The 21785-nt window shown below is 31.9% G+C and overlaps 1 protein-coding gene across 2 annotated transcripts; it reads right to left on the bottom strand.

Annotated features, from left to right (window-relative positions):
* Positions 1-225: 225 nt before the first annotated feature.
* On the bottom strand, positions 226-18732 carry LOC126748773 (5'-nucleotidase domain-containing protein 3). Of its 2 annotated transcripts, none has more exons than XM_050458220.1 (9): positions 18516-18732; positions 10311-10486; positions 8454-8681; positions 8181-8315; positions 7971-8128; positions 6726-6912; positions 6395-6535; positions 6158-6309; positions 226-4491 (listed from the first exon to the last, which is right to left on the bottom strand). In XM_050458220.1, exons 1-9 carry the CDS (start codon positions 18682-18684, stop codon positions 4287-4289), a joined length of 1551 nt encoding a protein of 516 aa, XP_050314177.1. In that variant the 5' UTR covers positions 18685-18732; the 3' UTR covers positions 226-4286. The 2 variants fall into 2 exon arrangements, with proteins under 2 accessions (XP_050314177.1, XP_050314176.1); XM_050458219.1 differs by having other exon boundaries at positions 227-4491; positions 8181-8327; positions 18516-18731.
* Positions 18733-21785: the final 3053 nt, after the last annotated feature.

Here is a 21785-nt window from a genome sequence, read left to right as displayed (position 1 = left end):
CACAGCTGCTGAACTGTTTTTGATAGGCCACCCTGTATATAGATTTTAAGATATGGTTTTATTGAATTTAGGTAAAGAAACAAGAAATTTGACAATTCTGAAATATCTCTGTTTATTGTTGCAAAATATGTTACCTTTTTTAAACCTAAAGAAAAACTATGTACATGAATAAACATTAAATGAGAATTTTTCGCAAAAGCGAAAACATATAGCTGGGCCAAAAGGGCATGAGTAAAACAGACTGTATATCAATCCTAATAGCATAAAATCTACAGTATAATTAATTAATGCTGAAAAGTGATACTAAATACTACCTATGCAAACATACATTTTTTGACTTATAAGAAATACAATCCAAATAAATACAAAGCGCCTCTATTTTTTTCTTATTTAGTATAATTTTAAAGACAAACTCAAAAAATTCCATAACAATCAATTTGGCATTTTTTGAAGTTTTACATAATTGTTTTTAAACTTAATTCTAATTATACTCTAAGAGTTCTCGGCAAAATGGCATGTTTATAATATTCATGATATAGTTCGAGTAAGAGGTTTATAAAAGAATATGAAACTAAAGTCCGTTGGTCTATGAGCAAACTTAGGCAATAATTATAATGTAATTATTGGTAAAATATAGTAAACAAGCAATCAAAGTACAAAGTATGTAAATCTTGAATAAATTGTAATTGTATATTGAAAATGCGGCCTAAATACAAGTTTTAATACTATGTCACTTAAAAAAGCATTAGTGTATTAAGGAAAGTACAATCCCTTTGCTAAAAACTTAAACATTCAGTTTTAACGCTCCCCTACTATTTAATATAGCTTGAAATTACAGGCGATTAGTTTACTTTCCATCATAAACCCCTTCTTTTAAAGACATAAATTTAACAATCCTTACAAACATTTCAATAATTGATGGCGAGCAACCAATATTTGAGTAACAAGGCAATATATTTATGTTGCATGTGCGATAAAAATTGTATTAAAGTTAACGAAAAACCATTATATTTGAACGACCCTAGATCTCCAGTATAAGGCCAATAAAACGTTTTATAAAAAATATAAATTATATAGTATAGTCGAAAAAAATGTTGCGCTTCGACCACAGTATCAAACCGATAATATAAAAACATACATTTTGTGCTTAATTTTCTAATTTTTTTTTGGAATAGATTAATTTTCGTTCTTAATATATAAGTTTACAAAGGATCACTCAAATGATTTCTACTAAATCACTGGAAATTTCTAATTGAATCAAGTGAAGTTTGAAGAAATTTTCAAAATATTTAGTAGAGATTTTTAAGATCATAGTTGAATGGTTTGAAACATAAACAAGTAGGAATCAGGAAGGAGCAAATGTTATTTAAACCTGTGTAAAAGAAGAAAAATATTAAATATGAAATTATTGCGTTTAAGTAAGCCCAAAGATGTTGACCAACATAAAAAAGTTTTTTTTGTTCATTTAGAAGTTTTTCTTAAATAAAGTAAATGGAAAAGGTCAAGCAGTTTTTGTATGGAGAAGATTGAAAGGCCCTTAAATTTCAACTTAGCATACAGGTCCTTTAACCTGTATGATTCATTAGTACCCTTTTTAAAATTTCCTTCCAAATATAAAAAAAAACTTTTTTGCATGATTTAATTTAAAAAAACAATCAATTGCTTTAAATCATTACCTAATAACAGGATAATTGGATAATGAACAAATTTCTAATTTACTGTTAATAGGACAGTTGATGGTACTGCCATGACGTCGAGAAAAATTGGAGAGCTTTAAGCTAAATTAAATGGAAAATATTTTGCTATTTATACACAATGAAGCACACAAATTTCATCTAGCACTCGTTGAATTATCTCATATTTTGGCACAACATTTTTTGTAATCTACGGGCATCAAGCTGATACCATTCTAAGCAGTATTTAAAATTCATCAATTAGATGAGTCACGTTATTATAATTTTAGTTAAATTAATATTCTAAACCAACAACAGTATTAGGTATTCTAAGAAGTATTGATTGATCTTCAGATAAAATTCTTAATACATTAAATATTCTATCAAAAAAACTTCAAGTAAATGGAACTAGTTAAGGATTAAAAGAAAATACTAAGCTCTTAGAAGCTTTAGATGATATGATCTCTTATTAAACTTTTTTATAAAAAAAAAATTGTTTGGCGCTATAATATGTTTTTTAGTGATTTCGAAAATGACATTCATTTGTTTTGATCAGGTCTTGTCTTTAAGATATTGCAAAAAAACAATTTTGCAATAATGGAAACATTTTGATCGAGAACCATGAAAAAAAATTGTTAGCACTATTTCTGATCAAAAAGTATATTATTAAATGAAAAAGGAAACATAATTTTTCGAGTAATTTCCATCATTCTGTGAAATTCAAACTGCAGAAACAAATTCAAACAAAAATTAATTAAATTCTATAAATCAATAGTATCCAATCAAATGTATTTTTCAATATCCAAATATCAATTAGCCTGATAAGAATTGTTGAAGTTATTCTTTATAATTAACAAATGGGCACTATCAACTAAAGGGATATTTATTTGAATATCAGGATCTCTCTACCAACATAGCTATTTCTAGAATTATGCGTATGAGTTGTTATGTCCAATCAGTACGTTTAATTGTTACTGATATTTAGATACTTGCAAAAAGATAATAAAAAGAAGGATGTTTTGAATACTTAAAAACTGTTTTCTCTAAATTGAGCATGGATAAAATTAGAGCGGAAATTTTTTACGGGCTCCAAATAAGATTATTAATCAAAGATGCAAATTTTATCAAGAACATGACGAGGAAAAATTATCAGGTAAAGAAAGGCGCGACTAGTCATCCTTCGTATCAGTCGTTTCCTCGGTAATTATAAAACGACTAATAACGAGGCATTAATCGGAAACATTTGGTGAGATGGCTCTCGAATTTTAAAAAACTTGGCTGTAATATGAGCAGCAAAGTCCATTATTTTCAGTCACTAGAACTATTTTCCTGACAATTTAGTAGATTATAGTGAAGAACAAGGCAAACCGTTTCACCAGGATATCAGAATTATGGAGCAAAGAACCAAGCAAAATGGAATACTCACACGATTGCTGGAGCCTTCAGCATAACCGACCAGGTGCATTAATTTTCAGGAGATCTCCCTTTCCATTTTATGATTAAGCTCGCAATTAGCCAGATCTTTCATAATTAACAAAGCTTGCAACACGTGGGACTTGCAATAAACAAGAACGACTGAATACATTTTTATTGACTAAAGGACATATTATTCATAATAATTGAAAAAACAGTTAATCGTTATACTATATCGTTAAACGTAATATCCTCTCATAGTTATCATTAGTTAACTATAATTGATATGACTTCGATCAGGTTATCTTATTGAATGCTATAATGATTTAATACCTTAAGTATGATATTGTTCATGCTTATTGCAATTCAAAAAATGATAAAGGATTAGAGAATTATGTTTGATAAACAACAAACGTTATTTGCTGTTTTAGCAGTATCACGGAAATTTTATGCAACAACTCCTGCAAATATTATCGCGATACAACATGATATGCTAGTTTTATAACCATGCGAATTTAATGTAATTCTGAAATAGAGCAAAAAAGCCATGTTCTTCATAACTTTTAACATTATTTTCATTGCATGTTAAATCAAAATACCCTATTTTTTTGATGTTTTATTGGGTAGGTGGACTCTATTCGATGTGTTGTTATTTGTAAAAATATTGCCGAAAAAAAATGCTGAATTTTTGCATAAGTGCAAACAATATCTTAAAAACTTGATCTGATAGGACAAAATGGACATGATTTTCTGACTCAGTAGACCAAAATTACCAAAGAAAACATGCCCAAACACTTGCGACAAAATGGCTGTTTACCAGTGTTAAAGAACTTAGTATTTAAAAATTGACGTGTTTATTAGCCAGTTTGATTTTTCCCTAGAAGCGAAAAAACAATTACCAATCTATAATTCTGATTCAATAGTCGAATTAATAAGAAAAAATTAATGTGAGACCAGCTAACGAGCCGCATTTGCATTCAAATTAGATACAACTATTGGTTTTTTAAATAATAGATTTTTTAATGAAAAGGTTAAAATAGCCTAAGCCACTGATTACTGTTTTAAATTAAAAGCTCTATAGAAACTTAAGAAAACCTCCAAATTCCACTTGATCCAGTGTAAAATTCCACCAGAACATACCGTTTGAAAAAATTAATTTAAATAGGTATACAATTTGTTATTTTCTAACACAATCTAATGTTAAACAAAGTAAGATATATACTCGTGTGGCATAACACCTCTTCTCGGATAAAACGTATGATTCACAGAATAATTTAATAGATTTGTTAAATTTGAGGTGTAAATATCGGCAAACCTAAAGAGTCTCCTAGAGAAGTAGGTAGGGTTATGGTAAGTTCTAAAAACGCTTCCAAACTGCTTGTTAAAAACGCATTTTATGTCTTGCCTGAAAAATAAGAAAACACTAATACATCAAGAAATTCGTAGTGTGAAAATAACTTATTTGTAATTACTCTACCTGGTTTTTAATAGACACTACCGCTCAAAAGTATTTGCCCACCATGTATTCTTTTTAATATTTTAAATTAGATACAAAAATCTTATCTTTATACCTATATTTAGATTGTATCTCTTTTGCAAATTGAATATATGCTTAAACAGCATACCTATCAACTATGGTTCGTTGAAAAACACTGAGTATTTAAAAGTAGTCTTGCAAATAACAAACAATGTACCGAAAATATGCACTTCTTCTAAAAAACTAATCTGTTTACAGCTCGTTTCCGATGAAATTTGAAACATTTAAAGGTGTTTAGTCTTCAAGAATTGATTGTGTGTAACACTGATAAATAATTTCGCTTGCTTATTGACGATTGTCACCGTTTCTTTGCTGCTTTTTCAACATTCTTTAAAATGGCTAAAACAAAAGAGTTATCGGTAGAAACAAAAGGTATTATCATTGGAGTTCATAAGGCTGGAAAGCCTAACCCTCAAATGTCTACGGATTTGGGAATTCCAAGGCGGACTGTCGATTATAATGTTAGGAAATTCACCAGAGAAGGGACTATTAGCAACAAACCTCGATCGCGAAGGCCAAAGGCAACAAGTTCAAAGGAGGATTTAAATATTATAATTACAAGCAAACGGAATAGACGCCTTACCGCCTCTGAAATCACAGCAAAAATCAACAAGGAGCGTAAAAAAGCGGTCAGTGTTTCGGCAGTAAAACGGCGACTTTATAATGTTGGTCTTAAAGGACGTTTAGTTGTATCAAAACCGCTACTGAAGGATGTTATTAGGAAGAAAAGACTTGAGTGGGCCCAATCACACAAAGAATGGACCATTGATGACTGGAAGAAAGTTCTCTAGAATGACGAGTCGAAATTCGAAGTTTTTGGAACGAAGAGGAGAGTTTTTGTTCGCCGTTATGCCAATGAAAGAGTCGCTGAGAACTGTACGGTGGATCTGCAGTCGGCGATCTAATTAGAATAGAGGGACTTCTTCGAAAAGAGGGTTACAAAACAATTTTAAGTGACAATGTACTTCCTTCTGGTACTCGAATAATTGGGAAAACTTCATCTTTCAAGATGACAATGACCCCAAGCACACTTCGAAATTGTGCAAGCAATATTTAGGTCAATTACAAAGGCAACATCCTCTGAAAGTTATGGTATGACCCCCACAATCACCGGATCTCAATCCTATCGAATTACTGTGGGATGAGCTGGATAGACAAGTGCGAAAATCATGCCCCACATCAAAAGAAGACTTGTGGAGGATCATCCAAGAAGAGTGGCACAAGATACCTCAGGAAACTTTGGACTTAATTAGAATTTGGAATTAATTAGAAAAGACTACAGAAACTCTGTGAAACTGTTATTAAAAATCGAGGCGGACATGTAGATGAATCCAAAATTTGATTTTCTTAAATTTAATTAATTGAAAAATGTATTGTTTATATTCATTTTGTTATAAATAAACCGTTTTATAAAAACAACTGATGGGTTTATTATTTTTAGTTATAATTTTAAAACAGTCATATGTGGGCAAATACTTTTGAGCGGTAGTGTATAATTTAAATCACAATCAATAAAATTCGTTAAAAAAATTACCTTAACCTATCCCTCTCGCTCATCCACTTTGCTAAAACGGCTTGCTCTTCAGGATTCTCGCAATCTTGATGATCTTCTATTAACTGTGTTAGCATCTGTAACCAGTTGGCATTTTTCTTGAATTCTGGATTATTTAGAGTCGCGATTTCGTGCTGCAACCCAAAAAGCCAATCAATATAAATTATTATTAAGGAAAAGCTATTCGCTTTTTGATATTAAGTATAACTTCGTCCTTACGGTTAATTCAGTAATAATGGCACCAGTTCTCCACCCATGTTCCAAAGTAACATCTGCTAAGTCGCTATAAGGATGATCACCAAAATATAAAACTTGATGTCCTCTCCATCCTGTCAACTCTTGAAGTTGCTTTACAGTGCCCTTAAATCCATAATCATTGAAGAATTATATAATATTTTTTTTAATTTTTAATATTATATAATTATATAATATTTTTTAAATTCCAAATAATTTGTTGTTGCTTGTTTGATTAATAAAATGAACACATATTAAACTGATTAGATACCTTAAACTACCAGCTGCCATTGGGATTTCCTGAGACACTACTTACTTCATAATAGATAATTCCTTTGTCCAACTTGTTAACTCTATCCCAAATATGAGTACCACTACGTTCGTCAAATACTCGAATAGGTCTAGACACATCAGTAAAGAATCTAGGTTTTCTGGCCTGTACAATTAATACATCAAAATAGTCTTTCCAATCTGGACCTATTAAAAGTTCCATTCCTTTGTTTCTACAATTAAAAACAATTATGCAAAAGGCAAATGAAACCGTTTTCCACGAAAAGCTAAATTTAATTTAAAAAAACGAGTACCCATTGCATTTAAATTTCAAAAAATGGGTCATTTTGAATTATAACGTTAGTAAATGGTTTAAAATTTATTCATGAAAATGTAACATTTTTACTATAAAAACACAAGTTCTCCCCGATTTTGCAAATTTCCGTAAAATTTCATAACATTTTAGGAGATATTTGAAATTACTTAAATTAATGAAGTGAATGAAAGAAGATGATGCTGAGATATGAATGAAGATGCAATTATGGAGTAAAACTTGGGTTTATAAGTACCCTTATTAGCAACATTCACTGAACTTAAGTAAATGGTTTGAAAATATAAAGAAAACATTCATTATACAAATGTTTATATTCAATCAATACACGGGATCCATCCCATTACAAAAAAATATAAATATTTCTGAAAAAAAATAAAAGCTAGTCTACCTAACCACTAATTATTAATTAAAAATAATTATCAGAATTAATCTTAATAACAAAAATAATTAAACTGGTTTACAAGTAGTAATAATAATCTATCAAAATGTAAAAATTGGCATTGCAAAAGCTAAGAAAAAACAAGATATATTATTATTAATGACAATGATCAAATGTACTTCAAATTACTATTCATGGAGCAAAATTATTTCAAAAAAACAAAATCCTATAAATTCTTAATAAGACTCTTAAAATGCAATAAGGAAATTCCATTAGAGTTTACTAGATTCAAGGTTCTTTCGACAGGCGAGTGCATAGCATAGTTGGTACGATAATGGCAGCGAAAACAATCGATTTACCCTCAAATTACGGTGTGGAATATTAAATGAAATTTTATTAAGTAGTTAGGGACAAATCACAAGGCCATTTAAAAGTTTATAAATAAACATTTAAATAATTTGCATTTCTAAAGTTATAAAAAAACTGTACAAACAAATTTTTACCATTGTTAAAAGTTAATTCAAAATGATAAACACTTTTATTAAAAACACAGTCAATAGCTAATATAATTTACTTACACAAAGTGATATGGACTGTTTGTTACCAGGAACAACTTCTTTCCAGCATTTACTAATCGATCAAAAAACGGTCTCATTTTGTCATTTGTTTCTATATATTCTGCAACATTCTGCCCTACTATCTTGTGCATTACAGGGTGGGAATTTCTAATTGAACTCTAAAATTATACATTACATAAAAATCCTTTAAACAAATTTAAACTAATGTACTTTAACATCCCTAAAGAGTATTTCCGGGTGATAATCAATATGATTTGTTTCAAAATAATCAGTCACATTGCAAATAAGACCCATTTCAGGTACGGAAAATAGATCTGCAAGCTGGACCATCTTTGAATGTGTGTCCTGTAATACCAACTAAAACAGTAAAATATATTATAACATAATGGAGAGAAATTATAAGTTTAAGAATCTAAAAATTGAAAAATTGAAATGCAGTTTTTTATTATAAACTTCTTGAGGTCAAGGGAATAAAATACTCACCGAGGCATTTTTAGTATGTCCCTCGACATAAGCAATAGGTATAATCCTGTTTTTGTAAAGATCAAGGACTTCTTCTTTTGACAATGCTTTCAGTCCTCTGTAAACAGTACCAAACTGAATTTGTAAAAATGAATCTAATTTTAGTAACACACCCTTCTCTACATCGTAGTGCAGACCCCTTACTGCAAAACCTGGGATATATTCTAGATTTGCAATTTCAGGTGGATACTAAAAAATATAAATCTGATATTTTACCTAGATATTGGGAAAAATGGAAAAAAGTTAACTACTTAAATACCAACTGAACTGAGAGTGAGTGAGAGTCTCTTCTTATTATGTTTTTATGAATGAAATTTATGAATAAAATTCTTCTAAAAAACTAATCTGTTTACAGCTCGTTTCCGATGAAATTTGAAACATTTAAAGGTGTTTAGTCTTCAAAAATTGATTTTGTGTAACACTGATAAATAATTTCGCTTGCTTATTGACGATTGTCACCGTTTCTTTGCTGCTTTTTCAACATTCTTTAAAATGGCTAAAACAAAAGAGTTATCGGTAGAAACAAAAGGTATTATCATTGGACTTCATAAGGCTAAAAAGACTAACCGTCAAATTTCGACGGATTTGAGAATTCCAAGGCGGACTGTCGATTATAATATTAGGAATTCACCAGAGAAGGGACTATTAGCAACAAACCTCGATCGGGAAGGCCAAAGGCAACAAGTTCAAAGGAGGATTTAAATATTATAAGTACAAGCAAACGCAATAGACGCCTTACCGCCCCTGAAATCACAGCAAAAATCAACAAGGAGCGTATAAAAAAGCGGTCAGTGCTTCGCCAGTAAAACAGCGACTTTATAATGCTGGTATTAAACGACGTTTAGCTGTATCAAAACCGCTACTGAAGGATGTTAATAAGAAGAAAAGACTTGAGTGGGCCCAATCACACTAAGAATGAACCATTGATGACTGGAAGAAAGTTTTCTGGAGTGACGAATCGAAATTCGAGGTTTTTGGAACGAAGAGGCGAGTTTTTGTTCGCCGTTATGCCAATGAAAGGGTCGCTGAGAACTGTACGGTGGCCTCAGTTAAACACGGTGGTGGTTCGGTAATGGTGTGGGGTTGTTTCGGAGGATCTGCAGTGGGCGATCTAATTAGAATAGAGGGAATTCTTCAAAAAGAGGGTTATAAAACAATTTTAAGTGACAATGTACTTCCTTCTGGTACTCGAATAATAGGGGAAAACTTCATCTTTCAACATGACAATGACCCCAAGCACACGTCGAAATTGTGCAAGCAATATTTAGGTCAATTACAAAGGCAACATCTTCTGAAAGTTATGGTATGGCCCCCACAATCACCGGACCTCAATCCTATCGAATTACTGTGGGATGAACTGGATAGACAAGCGCGAAAATCATGCACCACATCAAAAGAAGACTTGTGGAGTATCATCCAAGAAGAGTGGCACAAGATACCTCAGGAAACTTTGGACAAAATAATTAGAAGACTACCGAAACTCTGTGAAGCTGTTATTAAAAATCGAGGCGGACATGTAGATGAATCCAACATTTGATTTTCTTACATTTAATTAATTAAAAAATGTATTGTTTATATTCATTTTGTTATAAATAAATCGTTTCATAAGGATAACTGATGGGTTTATTATTTTTAGTTATAACTTTAAAACAACCATATGTGGGCAAATACTTTTGAGCGGTAGTGTACGTATTATCTCTATAACAGCTATAAGCTATGATAAATACTCAAATATATTGAACCAAATTTTCATTAAGAACTAATTTTCTATTTCAAATAAGGGATCAGAAAATCAAAATAGAATGCTTTGATACTAACCTTATATTGTTCAATAAGCGTTTGTCTGCCTAAATTGTATAAAAGGTGTTCTAATGAGGGTTTATAACATGCCAATGTGTAATCATAGTCGAAGCCATACACCTTTACTTCCTTCAAGTCCAATTCATTGCAGGCAAATACTGCCTTCGGGTTCACATCTTGAGGAAGTTTTTTGGCTAAAGTAAAATTTAGGTTATGTAAGTATACTATGTTAGTTAGATTTCAGAAAAATGGCTTGTCTCATAAATGTAAATATTTAATACTTATTTCCTCAAAATTGCAAAGGAATGTACTTGATACAAGGGTTAATGAAGATTTTCTTTTTTTTTTCAAAAAAAATTATCTTTCATGCTTTGTCCTGTAGTATTTTTATGCTTATTAATGTTGGATAATGAGAATAAATGTAGATAGGATACATAATACCAAAGGTTTTTTTTTGTTACAAAAACATCTACTTTAATGAATTTCTTGTCGATAAACAAATTGAAAAAACTATTTCATAAAAAGCTTTTTATTAATGTATTTAAATTAACCATTACTAACCTTCATGAAAATATTAATATACCATAAAACGTGGATTACAGGTGGACAGCATATGTACAGACTATTATAATACCTAAGTGAATCATAAACTTCTTCTTAATAAACTTAAACCTACTTGAGAATCTCGTCTTGCATATATAAGATAAATCACATGAGATTAAGTTGACATCAGGGTTACCACAAGTTCCCTCCGTTATATCCATTCATAATTCTTAAGTCTTTTAATTGGATTTAAATCATTTATAAATAATTGTCTACTTTCACTGTGTCTGAAGTGCTCTGTTCCGTTTTTTTCTACAAATAGAAATTTACTGCAGTTATGTGTAAGTTATTGGGAATGATCTCAAAACGTTGATTAGTGTTAAGGATCTGGGACTAATCCCAAAATTAATTTTTGTGAAGGCTTCTCATCAACTCGCTTTATTTCTCATCATAGGAAAGACTTTCCAAGTATCCCTACTTTTCTTATGTTAGACCATGTTTGGTGTTTCTAAAGTGTGCTCCACTGGTCACCATTCAATGTGACATAAATTCATTTGAGGAAATTATACACAAGTTCCTTGCGTTTCAGGACATTTCTTGTTGGATGTACATGTTTCAGATTTAAAATATGACAATACAAAATTATAATGAATCTAAAGTTTAGTTAGGTCTAACAAACGTCGTCGTTAATCTTTTATTAAAAAGTGATCCTGGGTCTGTGTACGTCAAATCTGTTGAGACAGCAATTACGATTACATTGAAAAAATTCTGAAAGGTTGGGACATTTCCATGGGAATTTTCTTGGATCTGTCCAAAGTTTTTAACAGTATAAAGCATTAAATTCTGCTTGAAAAATATGGTACTGGAGGTCTAACTATGAGGTCATATATCTCAACTGTGACAAAGCAACGAAAAGTGGTCATAACTTGAAGAAAACTACATTACTATTATAGAATCGCTCAGGGAAGTGTTTTAGGCCCAATTTTCTTAATTTTCTATGTAAATAGCTTAGCCAATGAGATATTAAATAATGATTTTCATCTTGAAAATTTTGATTGTAAATCTACTTATAGTAGCAGCACCACTCACTAATCTTTTTCATATATATTTGGATCATTTAACAACTGCTCAAAACTGGTTCACAAAGAATAAACTGCTGAATGCTGACTATCCAGCGAAGAACTACTGGCTGATTTCTTCCCGAAATAAAGGTGGACACAATTAGTTAATTGTGCCACTGGAGATACTAGTGGATTATATTTATCTACTTTTTATCTTTATTAAAGGATAGCTTATATGGCGCGGGACCAATTTACTTAATAAATGAAACAAACTTGTCGTCAAAAGATTTTATTGGATAATCATCATATGTTATTAAGGTGACCAGATTTCTGGGTAGGACTGTGTGTTTGTGGTCAGATAAGCACTGCATGCAAGTTAAGAATCATGGCCAGAGACTTAATTTACAACATCTAAAAGTTGTTTACTTTGCAAGCATTCATTTTGTGCCCAGAGATCGAATTATTTACTGCAGTAACAAAATAGATGCAGATTGGGCACTTATGGCTCGAAAGCAGTGCAGCCTATCTTCAATTTGTGTAAAGCTAAATTGTGTAAGCTAATTTGTGTAAGCTTTTAAAATTTGGTTTGAATTTATTTTTTAACACATTGGGGCTAATGTGTCAGGAAATTGATTTATACATGTACCTTGTTAGATGTTCATTTTTGTTCCTGTATTTGACCCTTAAGTTTGAGCTATATGTAATTTAATTTTTGAAAATATTGTGATTTTATTTAATGGTTAACATGTAATATTTAATGGTATTTTATCCTTAATATATAGTTGTAGTAGCTCTGCTATATTGTACATGAACTATCCACTCATATAGACCTTATCATACTATGGCTTCACTGAGGAAGCATGCCGGTGTTTCTACAGCTATCTATTTCAAAGAACACAAGTTGGTAAGGTGGACAGGTCTGTGCCAGACATTGTGATTCTGGGTAGTAATTTCGGACCCATGTTATTTTTAATATACAAATCGTGTTATCGTGAGCTACGTATTACCCAAAATAATGGCAACACCGCTTGGTTGCGGCTTGCAGGCGGCGGAATTTTTCGTTTTTATTTTTTGAACCGGGAGTCAGCAGACCTCACTTTGCTGTGTTACTGCACGTTGCATTAATAATTTTTGAGCGTTATTTTCGTGTTTTTTTCACTATGGCTGTTTATACCCCTTCCAAAAAAAGAGTTCAACTAATTAAATGGTTTTATGGAGGCAATTCGGCAGTACAATATAGAGATTTGTTTTTAGTGACATTTGAGAATAGACCGATTCCTTGTGCAAAAACGGTTTTAAATGTGGTTACAAATTTTGAGACATCTTTTTGTCTTCAAGATTGTATAAATGCCACACAAAACGTCAAGAACCACCTGTTGAAGTGGTCCAGGATATAGAACGGCGGGAAGAAATGGTTTGCAGTACCCTAGAACTTGATTCAACACGGTCCACTAGAAGTGTTGGAGAGGAACTGGGAATGGGCAATAAAACTGTTGCTCGTATCTCGAAAAAATATGGGTACAAATGTTTCAAGTATTCAAAAACTCAGGAAATATTTCCTGAAGACCAGTGGCGAAGAATGGAATTTTGTGAAACCATGATGGAAAAGGCAAATGAAAATTTTTAAAAAATATTTTGTTTTCTGATGAATCTTCTTTTCCATTACATGGCAAACACAATCATTGTTCGTTATTCGTTATTGGTCTCAGGAAAACGAGCACAGAAGTTTTCAGTTTCATACCCAGTATCCTCAGAAATTGAATATTTGGGCAGGTATTTTGGGCGACAATGTTATAGGGCCATTTTTTATTGATGGCACTTTAAACGCCCAAAAGTACCTTGAGTTGCTGCAAAACCAAGTTCTTCCTGCCATTCAAATCCTACCTGATGTAGACCTGGGATCGGTTTATTTTCAGCAAGATGGCTGTCCTGCTCATAACGCAACTAGGGTAAAATAATTTTTAACAAATACTTTTCCTAACCGCCTTATTAGTGGGACTGGCGATATTAAATGGCCTCCTAGATCTCTAGATTTGTCTCCAAATGCCTTTAATCTGTGGGGTTACCTTAAGCAGACCATTTACAAGCATGAATTTAGTAGGCCAACAAATCTAGAGGAGTTGCGAAATAAAATTGTCGAAGGTGCCTATTCCATTTTACCTGAAACTCTTTTGGAGGTGCGAAATAGCTTTTACGATAGGTTAAGTTTTTGTTTAGCGAAAGAAGGCGGTTTATTTGAGCCTTTTATTTAAAAAATGATATGTTGTTAAGTTTGTTTATTAGAGTTTTATTTCTGATTTTTTTATTATATTTTTATCCGAGTTGATATTTTATTTTTTATTAGAATAACGCTTTAATTTTCATTATGCAAAACACAGCATATTAAACATTTTAAGATTACAATTCTATGCGGGTTTTACACATTGTCATGTCTGTAAAACCCGCATTAGAATAAATATTTTAAAAATGCCTGGATTTTCGCGTAATATTTTGGGACATTTTGTCGCCAAACGACGCAGCTCCCACGAAAGTCAGATGTTTATTATAATCCCGTCCTCGGTCCGGCCGGGGCGGTGCTCTGTCGCAGGCACTCGTACACGCGCGACGTTGCAAAATTTCTCCTCTATGCGGTTTCCTGTAAGTAACGAACGAAAACACGATCTGTAAATGACTAAACTTTCAACACAAGTAAAGTATGGCTCTGTCCACCTGTACCCTGATGATACCCAAATTGTTGGATTTGGATTTTGACCAAAGGTGTCGAGTGGATCAATTCAGAGGATTAACAATAATATATCTAGTATATTTGAATGCCCTGATACCAGTCTTGTTCTTAAAGCCAAAAGGATCAAATTTATGCTTGTTGGTTCTGATATGCCTATTAATATAGTTCGCTTAAAAAATTTTACATTATATATAAACATTGTATTGATTAGGCTTGTAATCATGGAGTAATAATTGATAAGAACCTAAGTTTTGAGGCTCATGTCAAAACAAAACTGTCAACAGTATACTTTAAACTAAAAAGTCTTTATTCCTTCAAGTTTATTTTATTGCCTGTTAGTACTAAACTTATGTTAATTGAATCCTTCATTTTACTCCAGCTGGACTATTGCAATGTAGTTTATTATAAATACTTAACCTGCAACTTACAACATAAGGTACAGATGGCCCAAAATGCAGGAATTTGCTTTGTTGCTTTGTGTACAATGTCTGCAATTTTGAGCATGTAATACTTGTTGGCACAACTAATAATATTTTGAAATATGACCAGCTCTTTAACCTCCATTTTGCAGTATTTGTGAATAGGGTATACAAGCACAAAGGCCCTCAAAATCTGTGTGAACTATTTACAGCTAGACAAGACTTACTAATCTAAATCGGTTTAACGGGCGCTCACGTAGATGTCCTGGTGGACCAGTTTTATCACAAAATAGAACTAATTATAGAAAAATTAGTTCCGGTGCGTAGAGTTAAAGGCAACTTTCCTATCTATTTTCGTTTCGAAACAATCGCAGTAATAAAAGAAAAAATCGAACTCCATAAAAAATATAAAATATACAGTGATCGAGCTTCATACGATCGATTTTGTGAGCTTAGAACCCTATCTAAACAAATGATAAAAAATGACTATAAAGAGTATATAAATAGCATAGAATCCAACATTTTGGAAAATACAAAGAAATTTTGGGGTTTTGTTGGCAATAAGAGAAAAAACAATGTGTCTATTCCACACGCCGTAAAATTAGGTAATATTTCTGCAAAAGGTGGCAGGGATGTAAGCAATTTGTTTGCTCAATCTTTTAAGAGTGTTTATAATACATCAAATCCAGTTGTTTTTAATAAAAGTAATATTAAAATATACGAAATTTCAGAAAATAAAAAAATCCTTGAGATATGTAAAGATTTAGATGTAAATAAAAGTCCTGGGCCAGATAATATTCCACCTATCTTGGTAAGGAACTGCGCAAATAGTTTGGTCAAGCCACTAGGCATTATATTCAATAAGTCGTTAAGATCAGGAGTTTTTCCTCAAAAATTGAAATTAAGCGAAATTTCACCAATTTTTAAAAATGGTGATAGGGAAGACGTGACAAACTATCGGCCCATTAGCAAGTTATGCATTTTTGGCAAAATCCTGGAAAAAATTATGTACGACACAATTTTTCCGAGTGTAAAACATAGAATTATTCAAGAACAGCATGGTTTTTACCCTAAAAGATCTCTTGAAACAAATCTACTATGCTTTTCAGAATTTGTCACTAGAACAATAGATAACAAAGGTCAAGTGGATGTGATATATACCGACTTCAGTAAAGCATTCAACAAAATTGATCCTGAAATATTAATACAAAGTCTTGAAGAAGTCGATGTTGATCCTGCAATAATTAGATTATCCTGTTCCTATAATACAGGTAGAAAAAGTAGAGTAACTATTGATGGCCATAAATCCGAGTGGTTTGACATAACATCAGGTGTACCGCAAGGCAGTGACCTGGGTCTGTTGTTTTTTATAATATATATAAATTCAATAAAAAAAAAATGTTTTAAACACTGTAAAATATTACTTTTTGCAGATGATTTGAAAATCTACTTAAAAATCGAGACCATGGATGACTGCCTCAAAATCCAACAAGACCTTTTGCGCCTTGAACAATACTGTCAGAAAAATCGTCTCTTTCTAAATTCTGCAAAGTGCTTTTGTATTTCTTTTACAAAAAATATTACCAAAATAATATCGCCTTACTCTATAAATAGCAGTAATCTGAAATAAGTTGTACAGATTAGAGATCTTTGAGTAATCCTGGATGAAAAATGGACTTTTAAATCTCACATTGAGCGAGTGATATGCGAGTCCAATAAGATGGCTGGTTTCATAAAAAGAAATTCAACGGATTTTAAAATATAATGCTTTTGTCCTCAGTAAACTTTCTTTTGCCTCAGTAATATGGAATCCGAATTACAATGTAGACATTACGCGCCTAGAGCGGGTACAAAATAGGTTTTTTAAAATATCTAGGATTTAAGACCAATATGCCAATATACAACCATAATTATACCATTATACGGGCCAAATTTAAATTTTTAACTCTTGAATACAGAAGAAATATCACAGATCTTTTTACGCTTTATAAAATAGTAAATTGTCACGTCGATTTACATTATCTTCTATCTCACATTAATATACGGATACCAAGGCAAAATGCAAGAAACCGAGACTTGTTTGCAGCTGATTTTTATCGAACCAACGTAGTACAGAACTCTCCACTTTCTAGAATTCAAAATGTTTTTAATTTTTACAACAATTTTCTGAATTCGGATATTTTTGGAACGCCAATAGGATCCTACAAACGCCAATTAAAAACCTACTTTTTAAAAAAGATAGAATAATTTTATTTTTGTTTATTTAATTCAGAACTTGTAACAGTTTACGCTCTATTTAATCTCATTAGTGTATTCATCTAAATTTCCCTTTTCTTTTTGATTGTATCTACACACGTAACATGTAAATTTAAGACAATGTTTGGTAAACCTATCATAAGTTTGTTATATATACACAGTGGATGCTTTTTTGGTACTTGTGTACTGTTCGCAACCTGAACTTGTAATAAATAAATAAATAAATAAATAAATAAATAAATAAATCTCAGAAATATAAGATTTGAAGTTATCTTCTGCATCAAACTTCTGAATTGAGAAGTTCTTTCTCTTTTTGGCTGTACAATTTCTAAATACTAGTTTGTTTCACTTAATTAAGAATACCTCTGTTTCAACCTTTAGAACTAAGTATAAATCTTTGCTACTTGCCAGTAATTTTCTACTAAATTTAAGTATAAATGTGTTTTCTTATAGAACTTTAAGAAAGACTTTGAAATTGGATATTTTGTGTAGTATGGAGGTACCCATTTACTATTACTATTTTGTTGAATATTGTATAATAAAAGCCAATATTATTATTACTTGTGGACTTGTATTCTCATATGCAAGGACTAGATTCTGCAGGTGTAGATTGGCTGTAAGCTTATTCTATTATCCCTAATTTACAAACTGTCCCTTTTCAATAAACATATAATGCTCCTTTGTTCTTATATCCAACAGAAATTTTGTTGAAATGTATTAAATGAGAGTGTTTTACCACTAACCAAAGCTCTTTATTTTTACTCTTGACATGTGTTTCGCTAACAATGTTTGCATCTTCAGGAGAAGATTGAAACTGCTCTCATAAACCTGTCTCATAATTTGAGTGTCACACCAAAGGTTCCAACCATGGGACTATGTTTTATTAAGCCAAAGTAAAAGGCAAAAAATAGTTTTTTACTATGTTTACAAACTTGTGTTGAAATCTAATATCTACAAATAGGGGATCAAAACTTATTATTTCTGTAGAAAGCCATTCCAAAACTCTTCAAACCAATTTTTTTGAGTTCAGATAATAAAATGTTATACATAATTCTTTGAATACTTTACTAAATATATTTAAGAGCACATACATTCAAAATATATGTTCAAAGGCTGGCATTTATTAAATTACGCAAAATAAACGAATGGCTAATCTCTTTTATAGTTCCGTCCTTCAATTTAGTGTGTAATAACTTAAGGAAATAGTTGTAATACTTACAATAGCACTTAGTTTTTATTAATTTATAAGCTTCCTCCAATCGGCGAGTCGAATGAAACCGTAGGGACTTTTCATGATGGATAAGTGGTCTTTTTAATAAATTGCATTGTAATTTAATTGCAGTCTTATATAATATTTTGCCTGAACGAGAGCCCAACACCACATACATTGTTGATTTATTTTCGGAAGTAGGCACTTTTAAATTTAAATTTTAGGGTTATGTTTATATTATGATATTTTGACATTATGATTCGCTAATTTAGAACAAATAATCATAAATTAGCTCCAACGTTGCCACATTTTTTATAAAATGAATCGTCACACCATTCACCTTGTTAAATGCCTTCAGTATAAATAAACTCAACAGCACATTCCACCTTTCACTCTCAAGTGCATCTCAAACTGTTTATGATTTATTGTGCTCACCTTATTATCTATCGATTCTACCCAGCCTAACAAATCGCTACCCGACACTAGCCTATATACAGATTGGCGAATGAATCCATATAAAGGTTCGAGGTTCGAGCTTATTGCGAGATTTTTTAAAATTTTATTTTAGTAAGCGTCTGACGTCGGTGGGGCTGTATCTCCGAAGGCAAAATTTGAAAAAATATTACGCGGCATTTGTATAATATTTTTCTAATGCAAAAATTACATCTGTAAGACCCATATAGATTCGTAATTACAATTGTTTTATGCTATGCATTGCATATTAAAAATTAAAGCGTTGTTCTTATTAAAATAAAATATGTACTCTCATAAAAATAGAATGTAAACATTTTAAAAGAACAGAAAATAAAACTCTATATAACCTAATAAATATTTTTTTAAATAAAAGGCTCAAAAAGACCTCCTTCTTTAGATCAACAAAAGGTTAGCCGATCGTAAGAGGTGCTTCTTAATTCCAAAAGAGTTGGAGGTAAAATGGAATTGGTGGATTCAACAATTTTGTTTCTCAACTCCTCTAAATTCGTTGGTCTATTATTATGATGTTTATAAATAGTCTTCTTAAGATAACCATACAAATACAAGTCATTTGGTGACAAATTGGGATCTTGGACGGCATCTAATATTACCGTTAGGAAAAGTATTTGTTAACCGTCGAGGAAACGCGTCTTAAAAAATCTACCACTAAGGAACGCGTTGGGTCTTATATACCCACAAAGGAAAAAAACTAAATTTTTGTAAGTACTACATCTAAAAATTTATTTTTTTGTTAGAGATATTAAAAGAACAAACAAAAGGTAATATTCTAATAGAAAATAATCGCAATATTCTACTTAGTTAACCTAATAAGCAAAAATTAAACTTATGACACATTTTAGGCTCCGCCTCATTGACACGCCCTCTATAATATTTATATGGTAATTTTTTCTTTGCAAACTTCACAAATAGGTACAGTATATTCGAGGCATATATAGTTTTTACAAAAACGGCAGGTATATTTTGTTTTACGATCTTTACAGAAGTAGCATCTTCCCCGTTTATTTTGAACGTTTTCGACAACTTCCACCAATTCAGTACCACTAATCCTCGCAGCAAGTTGTCGAATTTTACGTGGCAAGTATTGCGAGGTTACTCGACTCTTCATGTAGTCCAATATGAGCTCCATACCAAGTTGTTTTAACAAAATTCTTCTATCAATGCTGCTTTTATTAATATTATTGTTTCTATTTATAACAAGAGCGTTAACACCAGCAGCATTGAGCAGCCCATACAAGACTACCATGGGCCATCTACGCGTATTTCTAGCAACATTATACTTTGCGGTAAGTTGGTCGACAGTATCGACTCCACATTTGGTAGAATTATAAAAAGTAATGATTTCTGGCTTGACTGCTCCAGATAAAGCATCAATGGAATCGTCCTGATGTAACGTCGATAGCAATATCACCTGTTGTTTTTTTTTTTTTTGGGATATACGATACAATAGTCAAATCTTTTTGATGACTTTTCTGGTCGTACGGTAAAAAACTCTTTTGGAATTTGACGCTTATTTTTCCTAAGGGTGCCTACTATGGTCAACTGATGATTATTTAGTAATCTGTTGGCCACTTCAACCGAGGTGAACCGATTATCCATTGTCACGTTCCTTCGGGATTTCGATATTGGTAGGCACAGCCTTTCAACCACATCGGAAGCGTTGTTCCTTACTAAATACTGCCCTGCAGGTTGTTTGCCACAATACATTTCCATATTTAGAGTATAAAAAGACTTTGAGTCTGCCAGTGAGAATACCTTGAGTCCATATCGGGCCGGCATATTGGGTATGTACATCCTATAAAACGACATCGGCCCCTAAAAGCCCACAGCATTTCGTCGATTGTTGTATGTTTTCCGACAGAGTAATGTTTTTGGCAATTTTGCACCACTGCTTCAAAAACTTTTCGAATTGGAGCTAGGTTGTCTTCACTTTTACGCTCTTCCCTTGTATGAATATCATCCATTCGCAAACACCTTAGTAAAAAACGAAATCTTCTTAGAGCCATTGTTGCTGGAAAAATTTCCGCTCCTGTACCATCCCTCGACCAAAATTTAAAAATTGATGTTCTTCCTCCATGGTAAACTCCAGCTAGATAAAGTAGACCAATTAGTGCGCGCATCTCAATTACATCTGTCGGCCGTACATCAGATTTATTTTTGAATCGCTGAGAGATACATTCAATATATATGTTTGTGCTGTTTACTAAATCCATAACGATATCATCGTCGAAAAAAAGCTGCCACGTTTCGAATGGAGTTTGCGCATTTTGAGCTGGGCCAATTACTCTGGGTAATCTTACAATTATGTTTTCTTGCCGCGTTCTCACATTTTTAGGAAAGCATGTTTTATTCCACTTCATTCCGTCTTTTGAACTTAATTGTAAATTACTACGTCCACCTACTCTCGGTTGACCAAGTGGTTCTTCAATAAGTTCATCTTCCTCTATCTCCTGCTCGCTATCAGACTGGTGATCACTGAAGATTTCATACTGTGGATCCGCTTCTGAAGCCTCAGAATCTAAATAATTTTCAGGATCTGATGGAACTTCTTCATAAAGTTGGGTCAATCTCTTTTTCATAAGGATCCATTTTTCTGTAAAAACAAACAAGCCGTAAATATCATTCATATTTTTTTCTAAAAAGCAAACAAATCTTAAAATAAACCAAAATAATTAATAAAAATAAAACTTACCAAAAGGAACGCGTTGGGTCTGCGAGACCGAAATTAACTATAAAATTGTTGTTTCTCACTTGACTGGGCCAAAACTACTGATAAATGCGTAGCGG

Source organism: Anthonomus grandis, chromosome 22 (genome assembly GCF_022605725.1).
Source record: "Anthonomus grandis grandis chromosome 22, icAntGran1.3, whole genome shotgun sequence".
Classification (NCBI taxonomy): domain Eukaryota; kingdom Metazoa; phylum Arthropoda; class Insecta; order Coleoptera; family Curculionidae; genus Anthonomus; species Anthonomus grandis.
Note: the sequence above shows the minus strand (reverse complement) of the source record. Positions and strands in the feature narration are given on the sequence as shown.